The 13,372-nt window shown below is 35.2% G+C and overlaps 1 protein-coding gene across 1 annotated transcript in view; it reads right to left on the bottom strand.

Moving 5' to 3' along the window:
* LOC150105439 (polycystin-1-like protein 1) overlaps positions 1–13,372 on the bottom strand; it is a 724,085-nt gene that overhangs the window by 463,465 nt on the left and 247,248 nt on the right. The window contains exon 20 of the mRNA XM_090394152.1: positions 7,577–7,633. Within this exon, the coding sequence (XP_090250278.1) occupies positions 7,577–7,633 (57 nt within the window). The remainder of the gene's footprint in view (positions 1–7,576; positions 7,634–13,372) is intronic.

Genomic DNA, 13,372 nt, shown 5'->3' on the forward strand with positions numbered 1-13,372 from the left:
CTGCTATAATGCACTTCTCTCTCTTTGTACCATCCCCATTTCTCTGATCCCGACTTTGATTTTCATTTATATTCTGATCATTCCTACTGTTTTCACTGTATCATTTCTTCACCTTCATATCCATTCTCTCACAACCTACTTCTCAACTTCCCTCTGACTCTTAATGGTACTAATTTCATATGAACACTGTGTAAAAAAAAATCAACTGCTCCAAATGACCTACACCAAACCCATTCAAATTCAACCATCATCTTTGAACCATTCTAACTTCCCTAAGAATTCTTATTATACATTCACAAATTGAAATTCTCTGCCACTCACACAATTAATCCATCTTGTTATTGCTGTCCTTCTCACTTTGCTATTATCATATCTGTGCAACAAACTGACCACTTTCCCAATGATAACTATTATTCTATACTGCTGATGAATATATTACATACATCAGCAGTATAGTGAGTTTAATAATTTTATTTTTTTCCTCTTGGTGTAAGTCTGTGTGTTTAGGCTTAAATGCTGAAACATGAAACTCAGAAAGGATTAAAACAGAATTTAATACTTTCTATATTTCGTCTCAGTCACTCAGACATCTTCAGGGATTACAAAAAAAAAAAAAAAAAAAAAAAAAAAAAAAAAAAAAAAACTAATGTAACATATACACAAATATCACACAATACTAAGCCAACTGCATGGGTGACTCTAAAATCCTATCTAGGTGGAGCGCCCTCTATGGATGGCTGTAAGTGCTCTGGAATGTAAGGTGAGATCTCTGATGATCAGCATTTCCCACATCTTAGGAAGTTTCATGCAAACATATTTATTTAGATTTGGTTGATTTCTGAGAGCTACTGCAGATTCTAAAAATAGTCTCTCTTTTTTGAATTTACTGTGGTGGAGCATGGTGGTTTTTTCCCAAGAGATCCTGTGGATTGTATCCAAGACATGGTCAGCCAGGCCTAACTGACCATAGTTGTGGTTGCAGATGTGTGACTTGTGTTCCTCTAGGCAGATGGTTGCTGATCTGCCTGTCTGTCCAAAGTATACCAGCTTACAGGAAAGGGTACTTTATAAACTCTAGGCACTGAGAGAGGAGGGAGCTGATCTTTTGCAGAATGGATAAGGATAGCAAGTTTGTGGTGAGGCTTAAATGCTGTGTGTAGGTTGTACTTATTTAAAATCTTGGCTATTTTTTCTGATGTGCCACAGATGTAAGGTATGGTGATAGCATTTCTAAACTCTTTCTGAAGAGACGGCCGGGGATTGGGGGAGGAACTCTTTTTTTTTTTTTACTACTATGATCGCTGTAGCCATTGCGGAGGAAGGTGTTGTGTATGTGGTCAAGCTCAGTTGCAAAGGAGGTTCCACTGGAACAAAGATTGTGACCCTCTTGGTTAGAGTTTTAATAATGCCATATTGTTGAGCAGGGTGGTGTGTGGAGAGTTTGTGAATGTATCTGCCTGTGTGCGTAGGTTTTCTGTATACAGTGAAAGAAAGTGTACCATTAGGAAGGCGTGTAACTAAGGTGTCTAGGAAGTGTAAACTATTGTTCTTTTCCATCAAAAACTGGATTCTTGGATGTAGGCTGTTGAGGTGACTGAGGAAGGAGTCTAATGTGTCTGGACCATGAGGCCAAATAGAGAACACATCATCTTCATATCTTAGCCAGATGGAAGGTTTGAGAGGGGTTGAGTCTAGAGCTCGTTTTTCACAATTTTCCATATAAAATTTGGCAAGGGGGGGGGAACTCATGGTGGTTCCTTTATCTGCTTGTAGATTTTGTTCTTCCAAGAAAAATACCCAGAACTGATGGCAAAGGAAAAGAGATCTAAGATGACAGAAGGAAAAACGTTTTCTAATAGTGTTAAGGTATCAATTAAGTGAATATCAGTAAACAGTGAGGAGATGTCAAAGCTTACCAATATGTCTGTGTTATTTAAGGTTAGACTTTCTATTAGGACTTTAAAATGGGTACAGTTTTTTATATAGGGTGTGATAAGTCCAGTGAGAGGGGGAAGGGGGGTCAGAGAGTTAGCCAGCTGTTTTGACAGTTTGTAGTAAACTGCGTTAGTGGCATCTACAATAGGTCTTAGTGGCGGTGTTATACTTTTTGATAAGTTTATTTTTTGGAATACTTTCTGTGCAGAAGTTTCTGAGATGCCAGAGAGAAAAAAAAAAGTATAACACCCCATATAAATCCAAACCGCAACCGCAAATTCAACCACTCCAGACAGTAGTGGTTGAATTATCTTCCAAAAGGCTCAACGACAATGCCATCAGTGTCCTAAGCCGCGGTCACAATTTCATGGTCGCACCGAAAGAAGTACCAGTGCTAGATGTAATATATAATATTGAACGTGGGGATCTGTCGTTTAGTGCCGGAGATAGCAAATAACATCAGACTTGACGTCACCAACATCCTCGTCCAGTCTTCGCCTCCAAAAAAGTAATTTATCATCCGACCAATGCACTGCTCTCAGGAAATTACAGAAAGACAAAAGTATTGTCATCACCAGAGCGGATAAGGGTAATGCCAGAGTCATCCTTAATGCCACAGAATACAATAGAAAAATGGAGATTATCCTCCGAGATCGCTCTACCTACATCCCACAAGAACACAATCCCAAAAAAACACAAGTTAAAAAATTAAAAAACTTACTTAAAAAAATCTTCCTTGCCTACAGACATTACGAAAAAAAATTCAAACCTTTCTTCCCCCTGCCCCAGATATACAGTTTACCAAAAATCCATAAACCTAATTCCCCACTAAAACCTATTGTAGATGCTACTAACACACCTTGCTACAAACTGTCAAAACAGCTGGCTAACTCTCTGACCCCCCCCCCTCACTGGACTTTCCACATCCAATATAAAAAAACTCCACCCATTTTAAAACCCTAATAGAAATATCTAACCTTAAATAACACAGACATATTGGTAAGCTTTGATATCTCCTCACTGTTTACCAATATTCCCTTAATTAATACCTTAACACTCTTAGAAAACTTTTTTTCTTCTGACATCTTAGATCTCTCTCGGGGGGGAACCCTGTAACCCCTAGAGAGCGTGTGCCCTGGGTGGTGGATAGTGGAGCCCACCATGTGTGTATGCGCGAGCGTGCATGCATGTGCATATGGTGGGATGGTCCGAATATACTGAATAAGGACTCGTGGACCAACAGGGCCATCATCTTGATTGTAAGGGAAGCGGCACTCCCATGGACCCCTAGCTGGATCTATCTCCTCTCCTTCTACTTTGAGGAAGATCCACTTACTTGAATCTTTCCTATAATGCCTTATTAGCCAACTCTTCCTATTTTATGACCCCTATGCTATTAGAGTACTCGAGGGTCATGGGGTCTTTTCATTTCTGGCTTTACAACTATGCCCTCTCTACAAACCTTACTGTAATTCTTCTATAATCTACTCTTTCCCTCTTCAATATACCCTATTCATCCTATGGGTTTAAATTCGGAAGAAGGCTAGTTCAGAAGCCTTAAGAAAGCAGCCCTACCACTGAACTATTCCATTGTCAGGCTAGTCCCCTGACGTGGAGAACATAATTCTACTAGTAAGCTGACAGAAAAAGATAATCGGATTGAATCTATAGGAAACGACCCTGGAATGGAAAAGGTAAAACAAAAATGGAAACGACAAAATATAATACACATAGCAAACCGGAATGTAAGAGGAATAGCATATAAAGAAATAGAATTAGACCAATTATTAAATGAAAGAAATTTTAAAATAGCAGTACTCACTGAAACAAAAAAGAAATTAAAAGGAACCATGAGAACTGAAAATTTTAATGTAATATACAGTGGAGTTGACAGAGACCAAAGAGCACAAGCAGAAGTCATGATTTGGATTCATAACTCCCTTTCAAAACAGTTAAAACATTATAAATTATGGAATGAAAGAATAATAGAAGCTAGAATAAAAATAGATAGAGGCTATTTAACAATAATTGGTTTGTATGATGGCGAACCATCATTACTGGCCGCCATTTTCCTTCGTACTGGAGCCATACTTACTTGCAACGTATTTTATCAAATTATAAATTATAACACACCAAAAACACACAAAAAGATGCACTAAGAGATGCAAGGCAAACAAAACTATGCAATATTAAATAAATTTATCAACGATAACTGAAAATAATATAATACTTATCTTATCTGGAGCTTTCACGAACACTACACACTACGAATCCCTCTAGCGGTGACAGCCCCAATAAAATATGCTATAAAGACACACAAAATACTCTAAAAACACGAAAATCATTCTAATATACTAAAAAACCAATTTTCGAAGGAAAAACACACACAAAAAACACCACAAATCACCAATTTTACACGGGCACTAAATTACACCAACCACTCACCATATAACCTCAAACCCCAATATTAGATTACTTTATACTAAATGAAAAGACATCAAAATTTTCACTAGATGTTAGAGTTCACAGAGGATATGAAATAAGCAGTGACCACTTCCTTGTTAAAATAAAATTAAGATTACCACCTAAATGGCTACAAGTAACAAGAACAGAAAGAAAATTTGAAACATTTGTTTATAAAACTAGACTACTGAATGACACAAATGTACAATGGCTATATGAACAAAGAATTAACCAATATCTAGATGAAATAAAACAAAATGAAGAAATAGAAATAGAATGGCTTAATATAAAAACGATACTAAATGCAGCAGCAAATGAAAGCTTAGGAAAGACCAAAAAATTCAATAAAAGGAAAAAACTGAAGATCTGGGATGATACAATCAAAGAAATAATTAAAAAGAAAATAGAAGCCTATCACAAATGGTTAAGCAGTAAAAGATTAGAAGATGAAATAGAATATAAAAGAATAAGAGCCATAGCTAAAAGAGAAGTCAGAAAAAGACAGAGAATCATGGAACAAATCTGTTTCTAATTTAGAACATGATTTATATAAAATAAGACCCAATGTATATAAAATTTTGAAACACTTAAATGCAAATACCAAAGAAAACATAAAATTAAACACTGAATTGAAATTAGAAGAATTTCTAAATTACTACACAGAATTGTGGACAGACAAATATTTTAAAAAAGACAACTGGCGAATAATTAATGAAAATGAAAAGGAAATAACCAAGGAAGAATTAGAAATCAGCCCGAAAGAAACAAGAAACGGAAAATTACCTGGAGAAGATAAACTAGGTTCAGAACTATATAAATATGCAGGAAGTAGATTCAAAGAAAGACTCTTATTATTTTTAAATAAAATTTATTCAACTGGTATCCCCCCAATAGAATGGAAAAAAGCAATTATGATTCCTATCTTTAAAAAAAAGGTAATAGAGATGACCCTAAAAACTATAGAGGTATCAGTATACTAAATTCCTGTTACAAAATATATAGCAGAATCTTAAATAGCAAATTAATGAAATATTCCAAAAATTTTATTTTAGAAGTACAGAATGGATTTAGAAAAGGATGATCATGTATAGACCCGGCCTTTTGCCTAAAATTAATAATAGAGAAAAGAAGAGAATACAATTTAGAAACACATATTGCATTTATTGACTTTGAAAAAGCATTTGACTAAGTTAAAAGAAACATATTATTTAACATATTAAAAGAAAGACAAATACCAAATAATATCCTAAAAGCTATCACAAGTATATATGAAAATAATCAAATACAAATAAGATTAATGGCAGAATTATATTATAAATGAAGATATTAGGAAGTCACATGACAATTAGAATTCAGAAATATATGAGCAGAGCAAATCTCAGAAGGTACAGTCACTCTTGCAAAAGAGTTGTTTGAAATGAAGATGGCAGTTAAACAACTCAGAGGAAGTTCAACATCTAGGTGGATTGTTGGAGTGAGAAGTGCCTTCCAAGACCAAAATAGGTTTGACAATATTGGATTCAATGCAGATAAACAGACTAATCTGAATGAAAATTGTCTATAGTAACCTGGCAAGTTTTTACATACTATTATTATACCACCCTGTATTTTCCTTGATACTAGGAATAATTCAATGATGATGATGGTTTAAGCATATATTAAATTACATGTACAAAGTTTTCATTATCTATAATAGAATTAGTAATCTAAAATATTCTGTAATCTTGAAACCCTTTAACTTCTTCAAATAATAAATTTAAATATACCTTTTAGGCTTGCATTTTTGTAACATTACTATAATGATTTCATTAAAATCATGGTTAGAGAATAACTCAACTTTATGAAAAAACTGAAAATCTTATATTTCTCTAGTATAACACTAGCATTTTCAGTGCAAACCTCTACAAGGTAAACAGCTAATATAACCAAGTCATTTAGATAATCAAATTTAAACTGTCAAGGACAATGTCATTTATAGTTTAAAAAAAAAAAGTGACTAGTATAACACTAGAATTTTCAGTGCAAACCTCTACAAGATAAACAGCTAATATAACCAAGTCATTTAGATAATCAAATTTAAACTGTCAAGGACAATGTCATTTACAGTTTAAAAAAAAAAAAGTGACTACAGAAGGCATGTTGGAAGAAAAATCTTTTTAAATGTACATGATTGAAATAACTATTTCAAATGTGAGAAATTTTTCAAATCAGCTGATATAGAAAGTCCTTAAGGATTCTTTGAATCATCTTGAAAATGTAAATTTATGACTTCTATGAAAATATTAAGTCATTTCAATCGAACCTTAGTAATGGTAAAATTAGGAAAACAAAATTATGTCTATAGTAGATGAGCCAAAAATGGTTTAAAGTTTTATAAGCTGTCCTTTAGCTTTTGACACATTTATCACTGTTTTACTAAAGCCATCATTCAATGGTTAACTTTATGAATACTATAAATCTATCACAGACTTCATGATAGTTCCTGTGAAAACAACAGAAATATCAACAAATGAAAATTCGATCCTGAACAATTTCCTAAACTGTACTCTAACGTAAACAATCATATCAGCCTACTGAGGGTGAGGCTAACTTGGGCTATGTGGATATATTAGTACAACTTTCGTTCTCTAACTAGGTTTGAACCAGGTTCAATGCTCTCCACCAACTGTATACTGTGCATTCCATCTCTTTCAAAATTTTAAAACTTTGCAATTTGAATTGTAACACCATTCACCTGCCCACTCACACAGTCTATTCAAATCCTCTTGTAAAGCCATAACATCTGGCTACTCTACTATTCAGAGTCTTCTCAAGTTTGCATTATCACCTTCTCTATGAAAAATATTAAATACATGATTACTTATATTATTATTCTCTGCTGTTTACCACAGTTCTTTTAATATTAATAACCTGCATGGACTTCTTGTAATATGGATTCCATGGGAATGAAGAAGTGGTGGAGAGGATCCAGATTATTTAGCAATTCTAGATTTAGATTATAGCAATTCTGTGGAATACTCTCTATGAGAAAAAAATTGAAGGTCTGTGGGCTTCAAATACTAGCTGAAATGTATATAAGGTATTAAAGCCAAGATACAATCAATGGTATTAAAAAAAGTCTAATGTAGATACTGCTGTTTTCAATGGTGCAAAGAGAATAAGTTTAAACAACTCTTACCTCTGATGGAGTACTGACAATTGCTGAAATAGCTGAAAGAGTTTGTACTGCTTCAGCCTGCAAATAAAGAATAAACACTCATAGAAGACATTAAAAATTAGAAAATTCAAGTGGATATTAAATTTCCGATTTTAGAAATTTGCATATAAAAAAGATGTAAGAAACTAAGTTAAACAAGTTTATTCTCTTATTTTGCTTCTTTCATGGTTAGGCAATATGTCTTTTCAAGCTTTAGAAGTGATCCTTTCATACTGGTTTGGTATTCCACAGTCTCACTTTTGCAGGATGAGAGGACCTATCTTGATAATCTTCATTCTATTCTTTCAACATGATTTGTCTCTGTATTCCAATAGTTTATCATTAATTATTATTATTATTATTCAGGTCTCCATGGAGTCATCGTGGGAGGTCCTTCCTAAGAAACACAAAGTCTATCAAGACTCATCGAGGGGAGGTCCCCCCCCCCACTAAAAAACACAGTCTATCATACCACTCCTTGAACTCACTGACCGTTCTCGCTCTCACCACTCCATCAGGTAATGCATTCCATGGTTCAACCACCCTCCATGCAAAGAAACGCAAATTAAGAAAAGAAAATTAATGCAAATTAAGGTGTACATGCTTAACTCTTTTCTAATAACTTCATTTCTGATGTGGTCTAATCTTATACACGATAAATTAAGATGCCAAGAAATTATATTCTCAGTTTTATCCTTCATCCAAGCATAAGCAAAGTTTGCACGTGAAATCACTTTATGACTAGGCTACTTGTATATAGAGGGTAATGACTTAACATCAATTTCCTTAGTATCCTATAATAGTAGCAGCATATGGAGATTCCATATTAGAGAATTAGATAATGAGAGCATCCATAAGGTCTGTTATTCAAGAGGGAGAATGAACAGGATAATTCAAGCATTGGATATGAAGAGGAAACAAGCAAGGGAACTAGTGGTGTCTTGAGGACAAATGATTTAAATGGATATAAGGAATATGTAAGGATGAATATCAGGAGGTTATTGAGAAGATTGAAAGAAAACAGTGTAGTGGGAAAGGTTATCAGTGTGTTGTCAAAGGTATGACAACGATGAGTTGTGACAAAGAGCTGGAATCATGAATAGCATGCTAGCAAAGTTGTGTAAGGAGAAGGGGGTACAGTGTGTTTGAGAGAAGAATGGAATTATACAGCATGATGGGTTGCATTTAAATGGTTGTGAAGTGAGTGTACTGGAGAAAGTGTTGCTAAATAGAAGTATAGTGTGTGTGTGTGTGTGTGTGTGTGTGTGTGTGTGTGTGTGTGTGCGTGCAAGAGATCAAAAGTAAGAGATGAAGTGAAAGAGCAGGAGAATGGTGTTGAAGAGACAGAAGTGCTTGGCAATGGAAACAGTAGTTGAGTCAGAGATGAAGAGTGCATGGGAATGCAAAAGGAACAGGAAAATGATGGGGATGAGCAGCCCAAATGGACAGTAGACATAACGTAGGGAGAGTGACTGTTGAAAGTAGCAGTGAAGTTGTTTACGAAGATGGAGTATATTAGAATGTGGGTGGGTAAATCAAGACTGAGTGGATATATGTGGTAAGTGGTGATAAAGGTGATTGGGCAAGGGCAGGTGTGGTGGAGAAATCACAACCAACCAGTGGATTTGATAGCACTGGTTGTAGACCTAAAAATGAACTGCTGTGTTTGTTTACAAATGCAAGAAGTATCAGAAATAAGGGAGATGAAATGGTTTCAGTAATTGAGTTTATTCACCCCAAAATCATTGGAATAAGTGAAACATGGCTGAATGAAGATGATATCAACAGGAACAGAAATGGAAGAATAGAACAGGAAGACATATTTATTTGGATGTTCCTATAGGCGAGGGAATGCAGAGGGTGGTGATGAAGAAATGTATAACAACTTGATTAGCAAACAAAGAAAGGGTAATTACTATGGGAGATTTTAATTATGACAGGATATATTGGAATAAAGAAACACCATTTGGGAAAAAGGAAAATCAATCAGCATGTAAAGGAGGACAAGTAAAGATCGAAAGTTTCAGATCTGATCATATAATTTGAGAATGTAATTATAAGTGGGGTTTTCACACTTTTGTCAAGTTGGTGAGGGTGATCATGAAGTGATTACCCTCACCTTGATCACCTTGGCTGTGGTTAGCCATTTGCAGACTTCTGAGAGGAAAGGATATTTGTGAAATTATAAGGGTGGTGATGATTATAAGATTAGGAGAGAGCTTGGAGTTATAGCATGAACACGTTGAGTAGTAAGGAAATAAATGCTGCTTGGGAAATGAAGAAGAAATACATCACAGTATGAATGTATTCCAAAGGTCAAAAAGGCTTAATAAGGAAGGAGGTGTAAAATGGATGAATGAAGGGCTTAAGCATGAAATCTGGAAGAAGAAGGTACATTTGAAGCAGTACAGGAACAATGGTAATAATAAGTTTCATCAAGAGTATAAAGAACAAGCCAAGAGAGTGACTCAGTAAGAAAAAGAAAAGTGCAGCATGAGCAGAAATTGTCCAAACAGGTGAAGAAAAAACCCTAGAGAGTTTTTTAGATATATGGAAAATTGAAGGAAGAATGTTAATGGTAAAGTGATGTTAATGAATGAAAATGGTAGAATTGTAATAGATGCAGAAGCCAATGTTGAGGTATTCAGTGATCAAATTTATAAGGGTGTTTCATGTGGATCAGCATGGAATCATGAGGAACTTAAGTGTACAGGACACAGGAGAGGAGAGCTTAATTGTAATTGAGCAGGAGGTATATGAGGAAATAAATAAACCTAATGTCAATAGGATTTGATGACATATCACCCCATTAAGGGAATGTTCCAGGTAACTGACAGTAGCACTGGCATGCTTGTTTAAACTAAGTCTTACAACAATACAGGTTCCAGTTAGTGGAAAGAAAGTAAATTTTTTCCACTGCATAAAGGTGCTGATAAGGCAGTGGCTTCAAATTATAGGCTAATCTATATATCTGCAGTTGTGGTGAAGGTACTAGAGAGTTTGGTGAGAAGTAATATACAGAAATGGGTTGAAAACAGCAGTATTCTTTGTGGGTTATCAGCATGGGATGTTAAGGGGAGATCATGTTTTTCTAACTTATTATGTACTATAACAAGGTAACAAATACCGTGGACAGGGGTAATGCATATACAGGGGTGTACTGGGATTTTGCAAAAGCTTTTGATAGGCTCCTACATGACAAACTTAAATAAATTGAAACAGATGGGATTGGATAACACACTTCCAAGTTGAGTCAGTGACTGGCTGTCAGATAAGTATCAGAAAGTTGTATATGGAGGTGAGGTATCCCATAAGAGGAAGGTCAATAGGGACCACAGGTCAGTTTTGGAACCACTGTTGTTCAATTTGTATACTAATGATATTGGGATGGGTTTAATTAGTGATATGCAGCTGTTTGCAGAAGATGCAAAACTGGGAAAAGCAATGCAGGGTCAAATGTTATGGATTTTGCAGAAGGACAAGAATAGATTGCATGAATGGGTAGGTAAGTGAAACAATCAGTTCAAATTGTTGTTGAAAAGTGTAAGGTTTTCAGATTTGGTAAGCAACAATTGGATGAAGGGTACACTTGGTAGGGAAACTTTAAAGCAGGTAGAGGAGATGAGAGATGTCTGGGTGGTAGTGGACAAGGACCTGTAATTCAGGGACCACACTGCATAAGTTGTGAAGACATCACATCACATATTGACAATAATGTGGTGGACCCTGACATGCAGAAATAGAGAGGTTATGATGCCATTATATAAGGGCTTGATCAGGCCTCATGGATTATTGTGTATGGATTTGGTTATCTGGTTTTATGGTGACAAGGATATGTTGGAAAGGGTCCAGAGGAGATTCACAAAGTGATTTTTGGAATGTGTTGTATGAGGACAGATTGAGAGAATGTAAATTGCAAAGCCTTGTGGATGGGGGGAAGAGAAGGGGGGGGAAGATATGATTGAGATATATAAGCAAGTCAGGGGGTTGTTATCAGTTTGACATGGAAGAGATTTTTCATAGAAATGGGAGGGGAGGGTAAAACAAGAGGCCATCTCCGAAACTGTATAAAGAGGATGCGAACAGTGGAGTGAGAAGCAGGTTCTTCGTATGGAGAGTGGTTGGTGAGTGGAATGCCTTGCCTGAATGTTTTGTAAATGTAGACACATTAAATCAATTTAAGGCACAGTTGGATGAGCAATGCATGCACCTCCCACAATCAGTCTCTGACTCCTTGGAGGTTAATAACAATAGTAATAATGCAATGCACATATCTTTGTGGACATGTATAATACCATGCATTATGGGAAGGGTCACTACCCTGAAATGATACCAAGGTTGAAGTAATATTTCCATATACAAGTAGCCAAAACCTTATTACTAAAATACTCTGGCTTAGAGACAGATGTTGAAAGTTTTCTTTTTCTTTTCACTTGGTTATACTAAAAATTAGAGATGCCAAGAAATTATGTTCTTGGTTTCATCCTTTATCCAAGTGTAAACAAACAAAGTTTGTATGTGAAGCATTATACATGTCAGTAAGGATATGTGCACTGCATTATGGGATACTAAGACAATCGATGTCAAGTAATTAGCCTCTATATACAAGTAGCACAGTCATGACGTGACTTCATGTGCATACTTTGTTTGTTTGCTTACACTTGGATAAAGGATGAAACCAAGAATATAATTTCGTGCCCTCTTTAATTTTAGTATAACCAATTGAAAAAACAACTTTTAAAATCTTACACACCCCTTTTAATGACCTCATTAATTTCATTTCTGTGGCTTTAATTTTTTCAAGATTTTTTTTGTTTATAGTGCATGTTTCTGATTCATATAAAAATATAAGCACAACACTTACTTAAAGGAAAAGTTTCTTTTCCAGTTTTACATTTATGGTTGGGAGTTTACTGATAAAATTTAGTTTTAGGAATTAAAATTTAATATTATAGCCTTACAATGTTGCTGTGATTTAAAAGCAGATTTTTCTTCTTCATCTTCACTATCCTGTATTGTGTAATTACCTTTAGCATAAATTATTCTGAAGGAGCTTAATGCCATGTCTAAATGTATTCCAAGGGCCAGAAGGTTAATAAATACACTAATGTGAAATGGATGAATGAAGAGATTAAGCATGCAATACAGAGAAGAATGACATTATGAAGGCAACACAAGATAAGTGGTAATAATCAATTCCATGAGCACTGCAAAGAACAGCCAAAGGTTACTTGGTTGATAAGGTTAGCAAAAGTGCAGTATGAACAAAGTTAATTAATGAAGAAAAAAAATCCTAGAGAATTCTGATATGCAGCCAGCAAAACGATGATGATTATGGAAGGATGACATTTGGTAGAGAAAATGGTATAAGAAAAACTGCTGCAAAGTATATAGTTCAGATATTTAATGAGCAGTTCATAAATGCCTTTTTCTTGTGCATGTGGCTTCATTCACAAGAAAAAGACAGAGTAGTGGTTCATGAGTATCAGAGTAGTGGTTCATGAGTAGCAGAGATTGAGAGTAAGTGAGCAAGAAGTATATGGAGAATTAAGCAAACTTGATATTAATAAGGCTGTGGAACTTGATGATATATCACCATATATTTTGAAGGAATGTGCCAGGAAACTCATATCTACCTAGATATGTATGTTTTATTTCAGTCTTACGCATAGGGGTTCAGTTTCAAAGGAGTGGAAGGAAGGCAAGTATTGTGCTGTTTCATAAAAGAGATGACAGAACTCAAGTGAAATTATAGGCCAATCTGTGTGTAAGTTGTTG

This window comes from Typopeltis vanoorti, chromosome 6, assembly GCF_054136105.1.
Source record: "Typopeltis vanoorti isolate ZY-2024b chromosome 6, IOZ_Tvanoo_1.0, whole genome shotgun sequence".
NCBI classification, from domain to species: Eukaryota; Metazoa; Arthropoda; class Arachnida; order Uropygi; family Thelyphonidae; genus Typopeltis; species Typopeltis vanoorti.